Source organism: Lactuca saligna, chromosome 6, assembly GCF_052625555.1.
Source record: "Lactuca saligna cultivar CGN05327 chromosome 6, ASM5262555v1, whole genome shotgun sequence".
NCBI classification, from domain to species: domain Eukaryota; kingdom Viridiplantae; phylum Streptophyta; class Magnoliopsida; order Asterales; family Asteraceae; genus Lactuca; species Lactuca saligna.
In genome coordinates this window covers 154,820,545-154,844,524 of record NC_136422.1, presented here as the reverse complement: position 1 = coordinate 154,844,524, position 23,980 = coordinate 154,820,545, and the positions used below count along the sequence as shown (strand labels likewise).

Below are 23,980 nucleotides of genomic sequence, written 5' to 3'. Positions count from 1 at the left end.
GGAATGCTTCTATATGGATTCAGACCGGTGGTACCCGGCGAGTCACATGGGTGGACTCGACGAGTTGCTTGAAGATAAGCTGGAACTCGACGAGTTGGATGAACAACTTAGCGAATAGGTTGAAGATAGCCTTAGACTTGGCGAGTCTGTTCTTGGACTCGGCGAGTCTTGTCGAAGAGTCCCAATATTTTCTGGTTGAGTCGAGAATCGGTGAGTCGAGGGATGACTCGGTGAGTTGGGTGCGAGTGGACTCAAAGTTGTTGGACTCAGCGAGTCTCGGGGTGACTCGTCGAGTTAGGTCGCGGATTGAGGGAAGTTCTAAGCATAGGGACTCGGCGAGTCATCAGGTCGACTCGGCGAGTAGAGTCAGTCAGGGGTTGACTATGACTTTGTCTATGGTTGACCAGTTGTCTTCCAGGGGTATTTTGGTAATTAAGGGTATATTTTGAGTTGAGTGTTTTGGTGTTCAGTGGCAGAGTTCGTGTCGGAGTCCGGAGCAGCGGGATCTTATCCTTTCAGCCGGCAGTTTCGAGGTGAGTTATCCTCACTATATCAACAGGGTCTAACGCACCAAGGCCGGCCCTTTTATCGAATTGAGATCCGGGTATCTGTTGTTATGTTATTGCTTTGATATGTTTGCATCCTGGTAGTTAGGATGGTATTCGTTAGAGACCTGGTTAAGGTCGGTATCCTGGTATGTAGGGTGAGGCTATGCTAGTGACCGGTTAGGTCGGTATCCTGTTAGAGTATGTTGTGATATGTGATCTGCTAGATCGGTTGCCGGAATATGATTTGTTATGTGATTGTTTGCTTATGTGCACATGGTTGTTTGGACTGGAGTTGGGTTGAGGTGGGTCCTGCTTCGTGCTGTAGTCCAAGATACCCAGGGCGGACCGGTTATTCCGAAGGCCCAGCGAGCAGTCCGGATAGGTTGTAGGCCTCATGAGGGCGGACCAGACGTGCCGACGCTCGAAGAGTGGACCAGGCCGACTGAAGGCCCGATGCGGGCGGACCAGTCATACTGTAGACTCAGAGAGTGGACCAGGTGAGTTGAAGGCCCAGTGCGGGCGGACCAACCACACTGCAGACTCGAGGGATAGGATTGGACACGGAGGGTGGACCAGGTGGACTGAAGGCCCGACAGGGCGGACCAGTCCCACAGTAGACCCGATATGCATGGCTGTTCTGTGATTCGTTATGAGATAGCATGTTACGTGTATGGTATATGTGGTTGGTATTTTGGGGGTATCTCACTAAGCTTTCGGGCTTACCGTTGTGGTTTAATGTTTTTCAGGTTCTTCAGGAGACTGTGGCAAGGCGAAGGCGTGATCGTACCGCTCCTCATGATTTTGTAGCAATGAGATTCTGGGAATACTCTAAATGATTTGTATTGGAAACCTTTTTGTAATAATTTAATAAAATCGGGTTGTTTTTGAAAAATTTAAATTGGTTGGATTTTTCGGTCGTTACAAATATGATTTTAGAAAATAAAATGATCAAGTCCTATTTGCAAATATTGTCAACAATGAAGTCAACACAACTGAAGCAAACTTTGCAAATGATAATGAAGAATAAGAGATAGAGACTTATCAAACATTAATAAATGATGAACAAGATTAGAGTTCGATTCCTACAGATGGAAACAACACTCCAACGGCTGATAATGGTGGTATAGAAATCGATGAAAATGTTAATGTGAATAATGACTTGAACAACACTACGCTCAGAAGACGTAGTGAGAGGGTCAAGAAAAAGTAATCAAAAAAGCTCTACGATACATCCTTTGTCTAACTTTGTCTCATATAAAAAGTTTTCTAAATCTCACAAATGTTATCTAGCCGCCATCACTGAACATGATGGGCCAGGAAATTATTACGAGGCTTCCAAAGATACACGCTAGCAAAAAACCATGCAAAATGAAATCAATGCACTGGAACGAAACGAGACATGGACCCTTAAGACCTTGCCCTCTAAAAGCCGATCGATTGACTCAAAATTGGTGTAGAAAATCAAGTTCAACCCAACAGGAGAAGTGGATCGTTAAAAGGCTTGTCTACTTGCTAAAAGCTTTACACAGATGAAAAGGGGTTGACTTCCATGATACCTTCGCTCATATCGCTAAATTGGTCACTATTCGTACCTTGCTAGTCGTAGCAACCAAGAAGAATTGGATTACCCATCAACTGGTTGTAAATAATGTCTTTCTTTACGGTGATTTGGTAATTAAATAGACAAAGTTTACATGAAGATTCCTCATGGTTTTATAAGAAACAGAGACAATCGAGTGTGTCGTCTACATAAATCTCTTTATGGTCTATACCAAGCCTCTTGAAACTGGTATCAAAAGTTCACGTCTGCCTTACTAAACATTTTTTCACGCAATCCAAGGTAGAGCATTCACTCCTCATCTACAAGACATATATTTCTTTCATCATTGTCCTCATTTATGTATATGATGTAATTATAACCGGAAACGGTGATGCCAAAATTAAAGAACTCAAACTCCATCTACACAATCAGTTCAGCATCAAAGATATTTCCCTCTAAAATATTTCTTGGTAATGAAGTAGATTGAACATAGAAGGGTTGGTGCTTAGTCAAAGAAAGTACACTCTTGACATCCTTAAAGATTATGGTGAGTAAGGATGTAGAGCAAGGGAATTCCCTATGGATCCAAACGTACGACTTGATCAATAAACCGATAACCCTCTCGTTGATAACACTCAATACTGTCTACTGATTGGACGAATCTGTATTTACATGTATGAAGACCAAACATCTCATATTTAGTGAACTTGCTCAGCCAATCGATTTCTGATCCTCAACAAAAACACTTAGATGTTTCCATTCATGTGGTACATTAGTTAAAAGCCACTCCAAGTCAAGGTATTCTTCTTCCAAAAATGGGAGGCCTTGATATTACTACCTTTTGCGATGTTGATTGGTTAGGATGCCAGTTCCCTAGACGATCTTGAATTAGACATCTTGTTCTATTGGGAGGAGATCTGACTTCGTTGAGAACAAAGAAGCAATCAGTCATATCACGTTTTTCTGTTGAAGCTAAATATATAGCAATGACTACCACTGTAAGTGAGATTCTTTGGTTGTGTTGATTGTTGAGTGAACTTAATGTGGTTCAAGATGCTCCGACTCAACTTTTCTGTGATAATCAAGCTGCTAGACAAATTGCTGTTAATCCCGTCTTTCATGAAAACAAAACACGTGTTGAAATGGATTGTTACTTTGTTCGAGAGCGAGTTGATTCTAAAGAAATTATTACAAAATACATCAACACTACAAACCAAGTGGCTGACATTTTTACTAAGGCTCTCGGTGTCGAGCGTCTATGTTCTTTTTGGTGAAAGTTAGGCATTTGAAATCTACATACTTCAACTTGAAGGGGAGTGAAGGACTCCATCAGTATCTCTCTCTCTCTCTCTCTCTCTCTATATATATATATATATATATATATATATATATATATATATATATATATATATATATATATATATATATATCCTTTTGTTTTAGAGATTATCTTTTCCTGTTTTTGCTAACCTTTTGTGTATATACTTGTGACTTTTATCAATAATATTTAGAAGCTTTTAATATTAAATATCACCAACAAAATACACATTTAGTCCTAATAGACATCCCGATAAAGGTGGATGATCGGAGAATTGAAAGCCACTGACGTGGGGAACCCCAACGGTCGGGAATTAATGTTCAACTGCAATCGGAATTTGAAACCTTTGGTTGTAACGATAGCATTAATGTTGTGGTTCATAAAGACGGATTGAAAATGTATTGGATAGAGATGACACAGATGTAGCGGCGAATAGAATTGGGGATCTTGGTGGGTCACCTAATGGGCTTCTAAATAAACTAAATAACCTAGCTAAAATCGGTTACTTTGGGCCCTTTCCAAATAATTTGGGTTTTAAAGAGATCCAAATGGGTGGGCAAGATGTTAACTTTGATAGTAGGGGTGAGCATTTGGACCGATGGACCGGACCGGATCGGTGAACCGGACCGGACTGGACTGTTTTTTGGACCCCCGGGCCGGTTCTTGGTTCTAAGATTTCTATCCGGTCCGGTTTTTTTCCAACATTTAGTTTAAAGTTTGTAGATGGATTTAGACTATAATTTTGTTTATTATTATATTATATTCACTGAGTTACAATCCTTCAAAGTAGAGCTATCAAAGCTGAAAAAATTCAGCTTTTCAGCAAGATTTTGTAATATGTGAAGTTTTTTAAACACTCATAACTCATTCGTTTTAAGTCGGATTGAACTCTAGTTTTTGCCAACATTTAGTTTAAAGTTTGTAGATGAATTTAGACTATAATTTTGTTTATTTTGGTATTATATTCACTGAGTTACAATCCTTTAAAGTAGAGCTATCAAAGCGGGAAAAAAACAGCTTTTCATCAAGATTTTGTAATATGTGATGTTTTTTAAACACCCATAACTCATTCGTTTCAAGTCGGATAGACCTCCGGTTTTTTCCAACATTTAGTTTACAGTTTGTAGATGAATTTAGACTATAATTTTGTTTATTTTGGTATTATATTCACTGAGTTACAATCCTTTAAAGTAGAGCTATCAAAGCGGGAAAAAAAACAGCTTTTCATCAAGATTTTGTAATATGTGATGTTTTTTAAACACCCATAACTCATTCGTTTTAAGTCGGATTGACCTCCGGTTTTTTCGAAAATTTAGTTTATATTTTTTAGATGAATTTAGACTATAATTTTGTTTATTTTGGTATTAAATTCACCGAGTTACAATCTTTCAAAGTAGAGCTATAAAAGCTGAAAAAATTCAGCTTTTCAGCAACATTTTGTAATATGTGATGTTTTTTAAACACCCATAACTCATTCGTTTTAAGTCGGATTGACCTTCGGGTTTTTCCACAATTTAGTTTATAGTTTTTAGATAAATTTAGACTATAATTTTGTTTATTTTGGTATTAAATTCACTGAGTTAAAATCCTTCAAAGTAGAGTTATCAAAGCTGAAAAAAATTCAGCTTTTGAGTGGAAGATTAGATTATGAGTTTATGAAGTTTGTTAGTTTGATTGATTTTAAAGTTTAAACTATCATTTTTGTTGTTACAGTAATACTATGTTTGTCTTAAAATTGTATAACTTTTATTGATGAACTTGATTTATATGTTAGTTGCTTTTATTTGGAAAATTAATTTTTGCAAGTTATAATATTATACATCAATGTAGATTAGTTATGCATGAAACGGAAACGTATTAATTTTGCAAGTTTTAATATTATACATCAATGTAGATTACTTATACTCTATGCAATTAAAGTTATACCAGTCCAAAAACCAGAAAACCTGGACCTGGACCCAGACACGGACACGACTCATCCGGTCCGGTCCATGGTCCACAAAATTCTCCATAATTGGTCTGGTCCAAGAGCTGGTCCGATTCGGTCCGGTCCAAATGCTCACCCCTATTTGATAGTGCCCAAGATAAAAGGAGAAGAATATTGATAAATGTCGATGATACTCCTATCGATTCTTCTAAACCTTCTGTGCCTCAAGCCTCCTTTGATCTAAATAAATGATAGATTCCTACTCACGTTCCTCTCTCAGACACTGAGGTTGATTCTCCATCTCTATCCTACTCGTCAGAAGTTTGAAACGCTGTGGTGGTGGGGAATATATTGGGATTTGAGGTTGACGTTAATAATTCGGTACTTAACGAAGTCCTTGGTGAAAATGGCAAAAACATAATCATTCAATGAATATTATAACTCTAAACATAAGAGGTCTAGGAGAGAAACACGAGGTTGACTGGGTTCACAAGCTTCGGAGTGAGCATAAGTTATGTATGATTGGCATCCAAGAATCTAAATTGGGAGAATCTTCCGCGCCCTTAAATACTATAAGTTGTTATGGTGATTCTGACTGTAGATTTGAGCAGGTTTTCACCACGGGAAGATCTGGTGGCCTGGTAATAATATTGTATATTAAACCATTTTCTTTGGTTCAGACTATTAAATCTAGGTATTACATTGCGACATTGGGTAACTTCGTTGGCATTACCAGTCTCACTGGAATAGTGAATCTCTATGGTCCTCAATTGGTACATGAGAAATCAAAATCATGGGATGATTTGTTAGCCTTAAAATCCTCGATATCTGCTACCTAGATATTTATGGATGACTTTAATGTGGTTCGTAGACCGGAAGAGAGGATAAACTTCGTATTTTGCCAAACCATTGTTGATGCTTTTAATCAATTCATTCGCATATGTGAACTTACCGATTTGAAGATGGGAGGCCAAAGATTCACCTTTTTCAAAATGCAGGGTGCCAAACTGAGTAAGTTAGATCAAATTTTGGTGTGTAATAGTTTCTTATCTACGTATCCCCTCGCCTCCTGCTTTTCGTTAGATAGAGACCTCTCAAATCATTCTCGTACTATTTTGAGAGCTCGGTGTGATGATTTCGGGCCCCCCTCATTCAAATTATTCAATTCATGGATACTTAAGGATGGTTTTGACGACGTACTTAGGAAGGCATGTTTTGAGTTTGTGGGGTTCGGAACTCCTAATGTATTTCTGCTAAATAAATTAAAACATTAAAAAAAGCTATCAAGGGTTGGAAATCAATTACAGTAAAGGATGATAACAAGTTTTTGGACTCTTTGAAGAAAAGAACAATAGAGATTGAATTGGCGGCGGAATCCAGGCCTTTGACTACAACAGAAATTGAATAAAGATCAATTAGAGGTATTAAAATTGTTGAACATTCCACGACGATCGCCTTGGACTTGAAGCAAAGAGCTAAATTGAAATGGGTGGTGGATGGTGATGAAAATGCGTGATTTTTTATGGCTATGTGAATAACAGGAACCGGAAAAATAATATTCGCGGGATTATGGCGAATGGAGTTTGGATAATCGATCTGTCTCAAAATTAAACAAGATGCGGCAAAATTTTTTGAGGAAAAATATAGAGAACGTTGGCAAAACAAACTGTTGTTTCACAACTCAGGCTTTAATAAACTTTGTGATACTGATGCCCGTTTTCTCGAAGGAGAGTTCTCTATTGAAGAAGTAAAAAATGCAGTCTAGTCGTGTGGAGGGGATACGTCACTTGCACCGGACGCTTTCACTTTTACATTTCACAAAAAATATTGGGATTTGTTAAAAGACGATATCGTTGGGTTGGTGAAGTACTTTGAAGTGGGAGGCAAAATCACTAAAGGTTGCAACTCTTCGTTTATATCCCTTTCTGCCAAGTCTAAAGACCCAATTCACTTTGGGGATTTTAGACCTATAAGCCTGATCAGATCCTTATACAAACTCATTGCAAAGTTGTTAGCACTCAGACTAAAGAAGGTCATCGGTAATATCATTGATGAGGTTTAATCCGCATATGTTGAAGGAAGAAATATCCTTAAGGGTCCAATGGTGGTTAATGAGATCTGTACTTGGGCAAAAGGAAAAGGAAAAAAGATGTTGCTTTTTAAAGATGACTTTAGCAAAGATTTTGACTTTGTAAATTGGGTATTTATGAACTCAATTATGGATCAAATGGGCTTTGGTAATAAATTGAGATATTAGATTCGTAATTGTTTAGAATCGGGAAGAGCATCGGTGATTATCAATGGAAGTCCAACAAAAGAATTCTCTATGGAGAAAGGAGTGACACAAGGAGACATGCTTTCTCCATTCATATTCATCATTGTAATGGAAAGGTTAAATGTTGCAATGAAGACAGCGGTTGAGAAAAGAGTTTTTGATGGAATTAAATTCAAAACTCTAATATTTGTTGGTTCATCTATTTTATTCATCAGAGAATGGTCGAGACGTAATATTGCTAACTTGGCAAGGATATTGAGGTGCTTCTATGTTTTGTTGGGATTGAAAGTTAACTTTAGCAAGTCTAAAGTGTTTATAGTCGGAGCATCACCTAGTGAAATATCGAATTAGGTTGCTTCTCTTGGTTTCGAGCCATCATCTCTCCCGTTCACTTATCTCAGCATTCCAGTGGGAGAAAACATGAACTTAAAGAATGCTTGGAGGCCGATTATTGAGAAATTCCATTCTAAGCTATCGATATGGAAAGCGAAATCGCTTAGCTTTGGTGGAAGAGTGACTTTAGCAAAGGCGGTTCTTGGTAATCTTCCTACCTTTTTTATGTCCATCTTTGTTGTTCCGAAAGGTGTCATTGAGACCCTTGAGAAGAAAAGTATCAGTTGGGTGGTCTCGGAAACACTTATTGCTCAAAAAAGTTGGAGGGGTACTGGGCTTGGATCTATCAAAAGTCTTAACATATCTCTTCTAGCTAAATGGATGTGGCGATTGAAAAGTGATACTTCTACACTATGGGCGAAAGCTATTCGGTGTATCCATGACTTAGATGGAAGACATTGGTCTATTTTTGCTAAAAGATCCAAAACGGGTGTTTGGAAGAATATTGTCAAAATAAGGTTGGTTTTAAAAAAAAACTCAATATCGACCTTAAGGAGATTGTGTACTAGAACCTAAATGAATACCGTTGGGCCTCTAATTTCGTGATTGACCATTGTTTTTTTGTGAGATTGTTATGCGAACGGATTTAATTGGCAGGTCATGTGGTGTGTGATTGACAATTTGCGTGGTGTAAGGTGATATCGTTTTAAGTTTTATACTTTAGATGGAGAGCGAGGATGTGCAAAATACCATCAACAGTAGCACTTAAACGGAGGGGTGTCAGAGTTCTATCAATTATGTGTGGTTTATGTAACTATCATGAGGAGTTGAGCGATCACATTTTACTCATATGCCCATCAGTGAAAGAGGTTATGGACTCTATACTTTTATGGTGTGAAATCTCCTGTGATGACTTTGATTTGGTGAAGGATATGTTATTTTTCATATTGCGATGATCTAAATGCAAAAAGAAACGAAAACTGTTGAATGTGATCGTATGCGGAGTACTATGGTGTATATGGAATGATAGAAATAAAAGGGTTTTCAATAAAATTCATTTTGTTCCGGCAAACACAATGGAAATGATAAAATCGATAACTTTCATTTGTTGCAAAGATAAAGAATTGCTTAAGAACATGAACCTCGGAGTATAGTATTTAAATCATTTTCTTTGTTTGTAATATTTCATGTTTTACGTATGTTATTCTTTTTTCATGTTTTGTATTATTCCTCACATCGCCTTGATGTGAGTTTTTAATATATTTCTCGTTATAAAAAAAAAAAAAAAAATCATTCTGCTAATTTTTCACAATATAAATTAAGTTGAATGATCGATCACATAAAAAAAAAATAATGACTAAAATTACTTATAATTACAAAAGTTGGTCAATAAAGTTAGTTATTTGAAAAAAAAAAAAAAAAAAAAGGTACCAAACTCTACGAAAATCTATAAACCAAATCATATGGTAGGTAGTCGTAGATGATAATGCATGTTAAATGATCGCAGGACAGGTCGGTAATGTTGGACAAATTAATAATGCATGGTCAGTTTAGAAAATATAGACAAATGTGAAATGTCGCTAATGAATACGAATAAAAAGTGAAGATATAGACAAATACCTACACATTTTGAGTTGTAATTACTGTAGAAGTCAAATAAAAGAAGGCAATTTGAGTACAGACTGGAGAAAAGCTAATATATATACCATAGAGTAGGCATATCAACCCCGCTACACTAAAACTTCGGTATTCATATTTTAGAGAGAGAGAGAAAAAGAAAGTCTTCATGGCTATGGAACAGGAGAAGAAGCCTCATGCAGTATGCATACCAGCCCCACTACAAGGTCACATTAACCCAATGCTAAAACTTGCCAAAATCCTCCATTCAAAAGGCTTCATCATCACCTTCGTAAACACTGAGTTCAACCACCAACGGCTTCTCAGATCTCAGGGATCCGACGCCCTAAGCAACCTCCCTTCCTTCCACTTTGAGACTATTCCCGATGGCCTTCCACCGCCGGAAAATCATGACGCCTCACAGGACATCCCTTCTCTTGCAAAATCCGTTGATGAAACTTGTTTGGATCCATTTAAAAATCTACTCACCAAAGTAAGTGATTCTTATTCACCGATTACTTGCATAGTGTCGGACTTCCTTATGGGTTTCACACTTGCTGCCGCCACTGAATTGGGTATCCCGGAGATACTCGTGTGGACAAGTGGAGCTGGTTCTCTATTATGTTATAATCAGTATCAAAATCTTTTGGAAAAGGGTTTAATGCCCCTTAAAGGTAATATTTTTATTTAGTTAGATTGTTTTAAGTTTTAATTCAAACGATTCAAAATGTATTGAACTTTATATAATTAAATAATCAATTCTCACATCATTATTTTATTTTTATTTTATAGTTAATACAAGTTTATCAAAAAAAGAAAAAAAAAAAAAAAAAAAAAAACGAACTCTGCAAAGATCAATGGAAATGTAATAGTTTTATAGTTAATACAATTTTAAGCATTAAAAAACTTTATTTTTTCTATTAAAAGTTTAAATGGTTATTGAATATGAATGAGATACATCTTACAATGGTAAATTTTAATTAAATGATAAATAATTTTAATATTTTATTCGGCTCTACTATTGAACTTTCTATAGTAGATGTTCTCATCATATTATTTGTTTTGTTAAAAGCTTAACTTTAATATTACTAAAAAATGGAATAACTGCAAAATTGAATAATTTAAGTTTTTGAAAAAAGTAATAATGTCATATAAGAATTAAACTAAGAAAACTTGATTATTTGTTAATTAGTACTTGCCTACGTGGTATATATATTATATAAGTTTCATTTTCATATGTCATATCTCTCTTGCAAGTTGCACATTAATTAATTAGAGGTGTCAGTTTACAAGAAAACTAAAAAATTTAATTTATATCACATGCTTCTTACATATGGTTAATTGTGACCTGACAGTGTCATCGTGTTTTGTAATTTTCTATTACGTATTTTCTACGGAGTTTATACTTTTACTTCATAATGATTGATAAGGTTTTTATGGTTCACCTGGAAAGAGAAAATTCTTCCTCAAAGGTTTACACCAAACATTTAATGTTGAAATATGATCACAAAGCTAAGGATTTTTTTCTTCTTTATAATTATTTCTTCTTTATAAGTATATAAACTGACAAGTCTATTTATACAAGCATGTGTGTCGGTGCGTTTTGAATGTTTATGCATATATGTATTGTCTATATATGCATGTGTCAACCAATTCTGATCGAGACTAATGAAGACTGATTAAGTGACGTTCACATTTTATAGAATATCATGTATAAATTACATGGTATCTTAACTAATTTGGGGGCATTAAATGAATCAAGAATATATGGCCCTTTGGTCTTACTTTTGTTTAACGTTATATAAAATAATAAACTAAAAGTTTAAAAATGATAAAGTTAATTTTTGTCTTCAAAAATCAAGATGTGGCATATGGGACAATTAGTACCTAACTAATTGGGTTTTGAAATATATTAATATTGGTTTAAATTAAGCTCTATGTTAAAATAATATAAGCTTGAATCGCCCTGATAAATTAATATTTTTGGTGCAAATTTGAAGCTAATATCATTATTTTTGTTTGATATATACGCAGATTCGAGTTTTCTAGTAAATGGTTATTTGGATACAGTTGTAGATTGTATACCTACCATGTCTGGAATACGTCTAAAAGATTTCCCTCCATTCATTAGAATTATCTACCCTGGTGATGAGTATATGGTTAAATTCTTATGTGCGCAAGTAGAGAGAGCAAAAATGGCTTCCGCTATCATTTTCAACACATTTCATGAACTAGAAAGTGACATTTTGGACACAATTTCTTCAATGTTTCCTCCTTCCTACGCAATTGGCCCATTTCATTTCCTTGAAGACAAGATCGCTGATAAATCTCTAGCGTCCATCAAATCGAACCTCTGGAAAGAAGAACCAGAATGTCTTAAATGGCTAGACTCCAAACCACCATTATCGGTTATTTACGTGAATTTTGGTAGCATTGTCGTGATGACACCTCAACAACTAGTGGAGTTTTGTTGGGGACTCGCAAAGAGCAATTATTCATTCTTGTGGATAATACGTCCAGACCTTGTGATTGGTGACTCTGCAGTGCTTCCACCCGAGTTTTTAGAAGAGACAAGTGATAGAAGGTTTTTGGCAGGATGGTGTCCTCAAGAACAAGTTCTAAACCACCCATCAATAGGAGGGTTTTTAACGCATAGTGGATGGAATTCAACACTCGAAAGCATTTCCTGTGGAGTACCAATGATTTGTTGGCCTTTTTTTGCAGACCAACAAACGAATTGTTGGTTGAGTTGCAACAAATGGGGTATTGCCATGGAGATTGATAATGATGTGAAGAGTGATGAAGTTAAAAACTTGGTTGTTGAGTTGATGAGTGGAGCAAAAGGAAATGTCATAAGGAAGAATGTCACTGACTTGAAGAACAAGGCTGAGAAAGCATGTACCTCTTCGGGTTCATCCATGGCTGATTTCGAGAAATTGATCCACTTGATGCAGGAATTTTCAAAATGATTCGTAATTTATTTTACGATATTTGTCTTTGTTACAAGTTAAGAATCCATTGGTTTGTTATTTTTTGTACTTTTGAATTGAATAATAAGGCTAAGCAATAAGTGCTGCAAAATATATATATATATATATATATATATATATATATATATATATATATATATATATATATATATATATATATATATATATATATATATATATATATATATATATATATATATAGAGAGAGAGAGAGAGAGAGATAGAGATAGAGGATGAAAAAGATCCCACTATATTGCGATTCAGAAAGTGCAATTAGGATCTGTCATAACCCAGTGCAACACTCTAAGACCAAGCATATAGCACTGAGGTATCACTTCATTAAGGATCATGTGGAGGATGGAAATATCGAAATTCACTTTGTTCGAACCACCGATCAACTGGTAGATATCTTCACCAAAGCCCTACCTGAAGCCAGTTTCAATAAAATCCTTCATGGTCTAGGAATGATGGAATCCGAATCGGTACCAAAGACTTCATCCCAAAGTTAAAAGTAAGGAGCGAAATGAACCGAAATGAACCGAACGTTCGGTCTATTTCGGGTTCGGTTCACATGGGAACCGAAATGAACCGAACATTCGGTCTATTTTGGGTTTGGTCCCATAGCACATATTATTTCTCCATCTCAAAAAGGTGTTGTCTATGGTTGTACACATTTGTATAGTTGTTTTCCAAAAATCCAAAAATATTTTTTTTAGGAACCAAAATGAACCGAGCGTTCGGTCCATTTCGGGTTCGGTTCAATTTTTTTTCATTATTTCTTATTATTACTTATTCTGTTTTGGTTCTTCCCTTTTGTAAAGTTGTTTTCCAAAAATCCAAAAATATTTTTTTTAGGAACCGAAATGAACCGAGCGTTTGGTCCATTTCGGGTTCGGTTCAATTTTTTTTTTATTACTTATTTTGTTTGGTTTTTCTCTTTTCACAATCTTAAAATCTCCAAAAATAATTTTCTCTCATTCTTATTTAAATATACTTGGAATAGGTTTGGTTCTCATACTTTATATTAACTAGTTAAGCGTCCCTAGAAGCATGTTGCTGCATGTTGTCCAAAGCCTCAACTGATTTTGAATAAAAGCCTTAATGACTAGGTATATACAAACCCTGTCTTCCCAATAAGGCTGCTCCATTTATTCTAATCCTGAGCTACCTTACTCTTTTCTCATATGGGTTGAGAGTTTACTGCTTGGTCACTATTTTCAGCAGAGGTACTATCGCTTTCCTTCACCACCTTACTCTTCGTCATCATATTTCGGTCCCATATCATAACCCTTGAGACTCTCAGAATTAACCACTGAGGTCTATGGTTACAAAATATCTGTGTTTATGATCTAAGCCACGTGTCACTACGTGCTTAGTGAAACCCAAAATTCAATATCTATCAATGAATTGACGGTCAACATGAAATCTCTCTTTGGTTGTGTGATTCTTATGAATTTGTTATTTACCATAACATTTCTTCCCTTAGAATCCAGTTTAAATTTTTTTTGAGATTTCACCATCATATATCTTCTCCAAGTCATTATATCTATTATCCAGCCTACTTGTTCAACAGACCACATCGGTCTCACAAGTACTTCATTTAGTCTCGGTCTTATGTCAAGGTCCGGGATTCTAAACTGAAGCGAAAGCCACCCTTTTATGCCTAACAAAAAGATGCCTTTCAACACTTCTTAGAAAGTGATTGATCATAATTCAACGGGAATCCATACAAACATTTTAAGGTCTCTCTTGACCTTGAAGGAAGTGATTCGTGCCCAGGATCAACTGTTTTGTGTCTATTTTGACATCACTACTTCCCATATATATCTCGCTTTATTTCCTTATCTTTCACACTCTATGCACGAAAATCTTTGATTTTCCAACATTCTCGTTCGGTTACCTTATAATCTTATGTTTGGATGACAGCTATTAAACAGATAAGATGCTGACTCAGCCAACAGAGTAACGGGCTCAATAGTGAGGTGACGGGCACGCATGCAACATGGAACAGTTCTTCTCTCTCATGCGTAATCATCGAGGGTGCCAACCGTCGTGCTTCAGTCAAATCCGAAACCGTTTTCTTGTATCAAGAAGATTTGGGGATGATCTTTCTCTCTCCTCTACCCACGGTATAAAGGGAACACATCTACTTCATTCCAAATTTACCATAATCAAAACTCAAACGAACAAAATCAGGCGATTTCTCATCTACTATTCATCATCTTCTACCTTCAACAATGGCGGATTCTTCATCAGTTCAGGAAACCTCCTCCCGCACAAATATTCTTCCAATCCGTGCTCAACAAAGCCTGGTGATTGATCTCAACCCTAAAGCTTATGAGAATTATATGTATCCCATGGTGGAGTGCCTCAAATACTCTCCAATGATGCTCGCTCTTTCCAAGGTCGAGGTTGTGCCGATGGAATGCCTTTCCCAGGTCTTCTCCACAACCCATTATGATAGATCAGTGAATCACATCTACTTTGATCTTCTCTCTCACAAGACCTCCATCTCCAAGCAACGATTCTGTTGGCTCCTAGGTTTCGAATCCGATGAATCTAGGGTTAATCCCGACACCATTACCGTCGGGCAATTATTTTCGATGTTCTACAATATGGGTTACACAGAGACTCTCACCATGGTCACAAGATTCAAGAAATCGTGTCTCCCTCCTCCATGAAATGGTTTCTTCACCATTCTATTCAAAAGGCTCTCAGAGCGTAGTTCTGGTTCTGATGGGGCCATCAAATTGTTTATGACCATTCTCTATGGTCTATATCACGGCCTTAACCTCGACTACGGCTCGGTTCTATGGCAGCAACTCATTCAGAGCCTAGCCTCCTCCTCTCACCACACTGAGGTATCCTACGCCAGGTTCTGGACGCTCATCACCAAGTAGGCCATGGATAAACTTCATGTTCCTACTGTTGCAGGTTCCCTTCTCTCCACCATCAGCGTCTTCCACACCACCAAAATAATTGTCACCGATCTGACAAAATTTTCTTTCGTCGGATCCATTCCGGACTCTATGTCCGCTGGGGTGTCCAAGGAGAGCATCATAATGAAAGCCTACAAGGACTTTCGTCCTTCGGGCCCAAGGGAACTTTCTGCTGAAATGGTTCAGTCCATTAATGATGCAGATAAACCTGCTGCTAGAGGAAAGAAAGCCGAGCAAGGGAAGATAAAGAAAGCAGCAAAGGGGGCAAAGGATCCTTCTCCTAAGAAGCGAAAACCCTCAAAACCAGATCCTTCCCCACTAGCGAAGAAGAAGAAAGTCCAACACAAGAGAAAACTTATTCTCTCTTCTTCCTCCAGCGACTCCGAAGGGAAACACTCTGACTCAAATGAGTCAGCTAGAGGCGAAACTCCGCCTCACTCGCCTGGTCATGAGGTACATGTTTCTTCAAAACCTCCTTCCCCTTCTCCTATACCCACCTCCTCCATTCCCATCATAACCTCCTCCATTTCCATTCCCTCCATATCTAACCCTATTTCTATTCCCCCCATAACTACTTCTCTTCAAACCACAACAACCACCCTTCCCCCACCACTTTTTACAGAAGCCACCACAACTACCACCTGTGAGGTTCTAACCAACGTATCTGATACGGGGGTTTCTACTTCACAACCGGAACCTACTTCTGCAACCGAACCCACTATCACTACCGAACCACCAACCGCACCCTTATCTCCCACTCCATCTGCTGAAACTGAAACCTTTTTGGGAGGGGAGGATACCGTTTTTGACTCCATCTACTACAACCCCTATCAACTTCAGAGTGATGATGATGATGATGCTCTGGTCACTAAAAAGCACATCAAGGAACTCCACGAAAAGATTGACAATCTTGTGGCTTCTTCCTCTTCCTCAACATCTCACTTTTCAGAGGCTGCTATTCAAGGTATGGTGGAGTCACTCTCCAAAGCACATGAAGCCTCTATCAGCTCAGCTGCTGCTGCCATTGATAAATCCACGAAGGCTAGTGCTGTAGCGACCGAAAAAGTCGAAAAACTATTCCAAGACGCCCAGATCTGGCTGGAGTCTTTACAGGCAGCATCAGAGACAAACACTAAGAAGATCCGCACAGTTGTGGAGAAGCTGGTCCATTCCTTCGAAACTGAAAAAGATCAATTTGCCAGCTTTCGCCAAAAACTCAAAGAAGACAACCAATCATTTCAGTCTTCGGTTGCGGATCGTCTTCTTTCCTTCCAAGCCACTCTTGCCGCCGAATCTACCACAAAGGAAGAGCTTGCCCGAAAGTCTTCCGAGCTTACCTTGGCAACTCATCAGCTCTCTCAAGCCGAGAAGGAGATCGATTCTCTTTGGTCTGAGAAAGCTGTGGTCAAGAGTTGTGTTTCAGATGTCCACGGAGCTCTGTCTAACATCATTGAAGCCCATGATCCGATTCTCAACTATTCGGTGAGGCGTAGTCTTGCAGAGAAGCTCGCTCCTGCTCTTGTCCTACTTAGCCGTATTGAAGGCATACCTGAGCAGGAGGACCATCCGAAACAAGGGGGAGAAAAGAAGTCCACAGCTCAACAGAAACCCCCTCCAAGTTCCAAAGCTCAATCTATTCCATTTTCATCACTTGTCCCTCCGAAAGCACCCAAACCAACATCTGGTCCTTCATCAGGTTTGAGTGCTCAAACCAAAGCCAAACAAATTGCCGACGACAGTGATGAAAGTGATGATCAAGAACCAATTGTCAGCTTGGTCAGGAAGCAGACCAGAGAGAGAGCTGGATGAAAATGCTCGCATAGTTAGGGAAGCCGAGGCCAAGGAGAGGAAGATAAAGGAGGCTCATGATCTCCTTGAAAGCAGGAAAACTTTGTTTCCTCCTTGGACCCTCGAAGTGCTCATCAAAGAAGCCATTGAGTCCCCTTGCACTCTGTGGCTAGAACCGGTCATCTCCCTAGACCGTGTCAATTTGGTCGATTCCCAGTTCGACATGCCCCTGACCCGAAAGGCCTTCATCTTCCATGCGTTCGCTCATACAGCTGAAGTTCCCCATCCTCACCCGAAGGTGGATAGGGAGCTTATAGACTATTACCTGAGGACTGCTCAACCTCAGTACCAAACTTGGAGCGCACAGAAGATAACCAACGTTCGGGTACTCAAGCCTGTTCGTGAAGGTAATTTTATTAATGTTAAATTCAAGGTCTTGAGGGGATCTGAAAAATCTGAGCATTCCATCTCTCTGGCTGATCTTCCCAACCTCAACCCTCACGATTGGATTGTCTTGCACAACATTCTTCTTGTCAATGAAGCTGAATATGGTCCGATCATAGACCATTTCAAGAGAATGTTAGTTTGCTATATTTTGGAGGTGGCTAAGCTTGATCAAGAGGTTGCTAATGTTCTGAGGAAGAAGCCCATCATCACTCCGGTCGGTTCTGCAAGTGATATAAACCGAATGAAGATGGGAAAGATTGATCCGAAACAGAACTCAGTCATGTTCACCAGAGCAGAAGGTCAGAAATGCCTGTTTGCTTTGGCTGACAAACATCTCTACACCACTACCTGTCTGGAGCATGTTCTGGGTATAATCAATCGTTGCAAGCAGAACTCGGATAGTGATAAAAAGTACTTCAATGATATGATAAACTGGTACATTCACTTCCGAAAAACACTTCTTGCCATCATCCCCTGCCTATTCAAGACCATCAAGAAAGCCAGTGTTGCGGGGGCAAACAAGCTGGAGTGAGGTCTCGCCCCAATTGACGCAAAGGGGGAGATTGTTGGGTACTTGGTGTTGCATCTTGGGCTCTCTTCCTAGCCCATCTTTTATGCGGTATGGGCCTGTCCATCCGTATCTTATTTTCTAGGGTTTGTGTATTAATAGATGTTTGCATGCATCTTTTTAGTTACTGACAGATCGGGGTTTTTACGTGTAATTTTAGAAGATATCTTTTTGTAACCCTAGAATCCTCTACAGCGGAAGTTCTTCATCGAGCTCTGCTGAGGATTGAAAGTTCTAATCATTCAACTCATTCAAATCCATTCTTGATTATTGTTTCCATGCTTTACATTCTTTATATACGTGTTTCAAGGATCTAATTGATCTAAGAGATTTATATCTCAACACTCGCTATTCCTTGGTCATACATTCCGTTCAACAACGAATCAATGGTGGATATTGTGCACACTAACAAGAAATCGACAAAGAGAAAAAAGGGAAATAGAGAGGGGGGATGTTGGTTTCTTTGTTTTGGGTGTTTCTTGAATTCTTGTTTCCTGATACATATTCTTGAATTAGGCTTAAGCTTGATAAAGCAAGATGATGAAGCTGAGAAATCTGGTTCAAGGAAAAGGAAAAACCAATACAGAAGAATCCGTTAATGACCTTGGGGTATTGATTTGCATTACTATTCCCTGGTCATACATTCTCTTCAAAAACCCTATAGAGAAAAAGAAGAATTGAGGTGAATCAGAAGGCAACTCATTCAAATCCATTCTTGAGTATTGTTTCCATGCTTTACATTCTTTATATACTTGTTTCAAGGATCTAATCGATCTAAGAGATTTATATCTCAACAATTGGTATCAGAGCGGGAGGCTGTGTAATTCATACACATCTCTTCTGTGAAAGAAGCTATTAGGTTTTTTTTTCGCATTAACTAATATTTATTGAGCCGTCAACCCATAATTGACGTATCTCATTACTTGTTCGTTTTGCCCTAATATTATATATTACAAGTCCGATCTGTCAAACAAGTTACTCGATCAAGCATGGACGAGTCGCCGTCTAATCCCATTAATATTTCGAACAGCATTGGATCAACAACGAAGATTCCCATCCTTTACACCCAAGATTATGAAGTTTGGGCGCATCACTTTGAAGATTATGTTATAGGATCTGAGGACAATGGATACCTCATCTGGGAAGCAATCGTATCGGGACCCTTCGCTTATTTTGCAACTTCAAGGATTATTAAAACTCAAAAGGAGTATAATGATCTTTTGAAAGACGTTAAAGATGTTGCCCAAGACGAAAAAGATAAATTTCAGTGCAACATTAAAGCATTGAGATTAATCAGATTTGCTCTTCAATCTGACACTTTCAGGCTGGTAAGTTTGTGTACTACTGCCAAAGAAATATGGGACAGGCTTCGAGAATTGTATTCTACGGACGAAGATCTTGAACACTCCATTCAAACCTTACTCTTATCCGAGTTTGGTGAATTCAAGCAAGGAGCCGAAGAAACCGTGACTCAAACGTTCGATCGCTTCAATCATCTTCTTAGCAAGATGATTAAACATGATATTGAAAGGAAGTTAATTGAGCAGAAGGTCACGTTTTTGAACGGCCTCAGATATGAGTGGAGAGCTGTCGTGTCCACAGTTAAAGCGCATGAGCAATTCAAATCTTATTCTCTGGCGAAACTGGTGGACATTCTGAAATCTCAAGAAAAGATCGTATTACAGGAGAAAAATGTAGTTTCAAGCCTGGATTCATTGGCTCTACTATCCAAAAGTAAAGCGGTGATTGAAGATGAAGATCTCAACATAGAAGACTATGATCTTACTTCTGAAGACTATGCTATGATGGTATCAAACCCCAAGAGATTCATCAAGAAAAGATTTCCCACCAATAAGAACCGAAATTGGCAGGGAAGTCATAGCTCTGAAAAGGTCAAAGACGAACCGAAAGTAGAAGAATCAAAGAAGGAACAGAAAGCTGAAGGAGATTCGGGGGTAAGCTGCTATTACTGTGGAGGAAAGAATCACTATGCTAAAGATTGTGTCCTCAATAAAATGGTAGAAAAGGATGAGGAAAAAGATGAAGAAGCTTTGTTGCTGAAAAAGCTGGATGAGATCAGGAAGAAGAAATCTACTGCTAACCCGTCTATGAATGCTTTAATTGTGCAGGGTTCGATAGCAAATGATGAATTCGGAGGTGTGGAGGTCTGGTCAACCGACTCCGAGGATGATGAAGTAAGGAGGCCTTCTCATGGAAAGGCTTATGTGGCGAAAGAGAAGAATAGCAGTGAAAAATACTTGATGGTATCTGATGTATCTCATATGAGGGGATACAACACAGATGGTGGGAATAAAGACACGAAGGAGCAAAAGGACATGTGCTTTACAGCAAAACCGCTCAGCGTGCAATTCAACGAGCTTGATGAACTGATCAAGAAGGTACAATCCGTTTTTGTTTCATTCAAAGTCCCACAATGCTCATATGAAAAAGAATTAAAAATGTTAATTCAAGAATTTCTCATCTAGACAGCAGTTTAACTCAAACTCGAGTCACCAATTCTAACCTAACTGACCAAATAAGCAGGGTGTCTTCGAAGAGTGAGGAACGGAGGATGTGGATCGAACTGAAGGAGTTGGAATTAATCAAAACCAAGGACGAAAACATTTATTTGCAAAGAGACAATTTAAAACTTTTGAAACAGTGAAATGCTTTTTGTTTGATTGCTAAGTGTCTTTACAATAATATTACTCAACTTCATTTGAACTGTGAAATAGGGCAGACAATTCATCGTATGATTTTGCCCTTCCTTGAGTTTAAGGAGGATGAAATCGACGCTGAAGCATACAATTGTGAAAGTGTGGTTTCGTCTAATGATGTTAATCCAACGTATATGTATGGTCTAGACAAAATTGAATCTTTCATTAAGTCCAAGGACCATAAGGACATGCTGAAAAACCTTTTGGATGAAAATGACAAACTGAATCTATGGATCGAAACCATACAAAAATTTGACTCATTGAATGCCAATTTGAGCTCAGAAAATAAAATTGATGTTTAAAATGCATCTGAGCTTAATGAGGATAATGACATGAGTGAAATTTCTGTAGAAGATGAAGTTGAATGTTCTGAGTTTGTCAAGAGCGAACCCGAAATCCACAAAAATCTCATCTCAGAAAATTCTGTGGAGTTTGCTCGCTTGTCCCAACAAAAGTCCCTGAGACTTGAAGAAAAGGCTGTTGTTTACCAAAACGTAAGGACAACACCAAATCAGGTGTCTAAGGTCACAGGTGTAACCGAACATCAGACAGCCGAACTCACAGCCATTGTAAACGAAGACAATGCTGATGGTTGTGATGAATTCTTCTGGTCTACCCCTATCAACAATGTTGATGAAACTGTTGGTCTATCAGAGCAAACATACTGGAAGACAAAAGGAAGATATATTCCTGAGCCACTGAACAAGCCTGATAACTTTGATGTACCAAGTACTAGTGGTACAAAAGATGTTCCTAAAGAAAAAGCAAATTCGAGTGAATCATCATCGGTTCAAAGTGGACATGTTGACTCAAATAAAAAAAAAGGCATACATCCATCATCAGCCGAAACAGATGAGAAATCAAAAACAACAAAGGAATCAGAGATACAAGAAGAATCTTTCTGAAAGAAAACAGTTTTGGCAGTTTCACAATGCTTATTTCTCATATCGTGACAGAAATTTAAAGTCAAAGCAAAATACTGTTGGATCTCAAGAGAGAAATATCAACCGAAAGCAGAAGTTCGGTTCAGAGAACAGTATCAACCGAAAGCAGAGTTTCGGTTCAGAGAGCAAAAGAGACCAAAATTCTAGGTTCGGTCCCACTGATAATCAAAACCAAATGAGTCACCTAGAATATCAAGTCAAGAAATCATCTCAGTCTAAATTCTCTCATTCTAACTCTTCTAATTCTTCCAATCATTCTTCTTCTCAACCCCATTCTAAATCCAATTCTGCTCGAACTCAAAAACCTAAATCTTCAACTGACCTGAAAGGGAAATCAAAGGTTTCGTCAGTTAAATCCGAGACCAAACCAAAAGCATCAAATCCCACTAAAATTAAAGTTTTCACCATCAAAAGGAAAGATGAAACAACGTTACTAAAAAGAACATATTTTGTTGACATCTCTCTTGCTACCCCTATTCCTGTGAAAGACTCACGTGGACCCAAGAAACTTTGGGTTCCTAATTATGTTTAATTTGTGCAGGTTATCAGTGACGAGCAGTTCGACGAAGAATGGTATATCGACAGTGGCTGCTCACGTCACATGACTGGGAGGAAGGAAGAGCTAAGGGAATTCAGGTCTCTTTCAAACGGTGGAAATGTCAAGTTCGGGAACAACTCCTTTGGAACCATAAAAGGCTATGGAATGATTACAAACGGTGATTTCACGATCAGGAAGGTTGCATATGTAGAAGGACTACAACATAATCTCATCAGTGTATCTCAGCTTGTTGGAGGTACTGGTCTCAAGGTCTCGTTCAATGATGAGGGTTCGAAAATTATTGAGAAGCAAACGAACAAAGTTATTCTCAAATCAGAGCACAAAGGTGAAATGTTTCCCCTAAATCTCAAACCAATCAAAGGGAATCCAACAATCTGCTTGTTATCAAAAGCACAATCTGACGAAAGCTGGTTGTGGCACCGAAGGCTTTCTCTTCTCAACTTTAAGGATATCAACAAACTTGTCACTGGAGGTCATGTTCGTGATCTTCCATTGCTCAAGTACGATAGAGAACATTTGTGTGCGGCATGTGAAATGGGGAAGCAGAGTCGTCAAAGTCATCCATCAATCATAAACACAAAAGTTGTTGAACCACTAGAGTTACTTCACATTGACTTGTGTGGTCCATCATCAATCAAAAGTATCGGTGGTAGCAAGTACATTCTTGTTATTGTTGATGACTTTTCGTGTTTTACATGGGTGTTCTTTCTGAAGATTAAATCTGAAGCGACTCACAAGCTAAAGATGTTCATCAAGCAGGTGGAAGTACAGCTGAAGAAAGTCGTTCGGAACATCAGGAGCGACAATGGTCTGGAGTTCAAAAATAAAGAATTCGAAGAATTTCTGGCAGAAAGAGGAACTAGTCACAACTTCTCAGCTCCCTACACACCTCAACAAAACGGAATAGTCGAGAGGCGAAACGGATCCTTGTGTGAAGTAGCTCGAACCATGCTAAGTTTTGCTTCTTTACCTTTATATTTTTGGGCTGATGCTATATCTGCAGCTTGTTTTACACAGAACAGGTCATATCTTAATAAGCGATTCATGCTCACTCCTTATGAGATTATCAACAACAGGAAGCCGAATGTTAAATTCTTCCATGTGTTCGGCTCCCGGTGCTTCATCTTCAATTCTAAAGAGCATCGCAACAAATTTGATGTCAAAGCCGATGAAGGGATTTTTCTGGGCTATCCTCTCACCTCTAAAGCGTACAGGGTATTAAAATAAACGTTTAAGGAAAATAGAAGAGACGTATTACGTGACCTTTGATGATAGCTATGTCAAAAAGTCAACAACAAACGTCGACACAACCGGTGAAATCTTTTCTCAAACAGGTCAAGTCACAGTATCAATTGCAAATCTCTTTGAGAAGTTTGTCAAGTTATTTAATGAACTAGAGAAGGCCATTAACTCGGAAGCTAGCGCAGCAGACAACAAAGTGGATCATCTGAAGCAACTAGTAGAAGATGC

General features: G+C 38.2%; 1 protein-coding gene across 1 annotated transcript; it reads left to right on the top strand.

Moving 5' to 3' along the window:
• Positions 1 to 9,633: 9,633 nt before the first annotated feature.
• Positions 9,634 to 12,641, top strand: LOC145003395 (7-deoxyloganetin glucosyltransferase-like). Its single transcript, XM_078962523.1, has 2 exons — positions 9,634 to 10,232; positions 11,593 to 12,641. The coding sequence occupies exons 1-2, from the start codon at positions 9,728 to 9,730 to the stop codon at positions 12,525 to 12,527; spliced, it is 1,440 nt and encodes a 479-aa protein (XP_078818649.1). The 5' UTR covers positions 9,634 to 9,727; the 3' UTR covers positions 12,528 to 12,641.
• Positions 12,642 to 23,980: the final 11,339 nt, after the last annotated feature.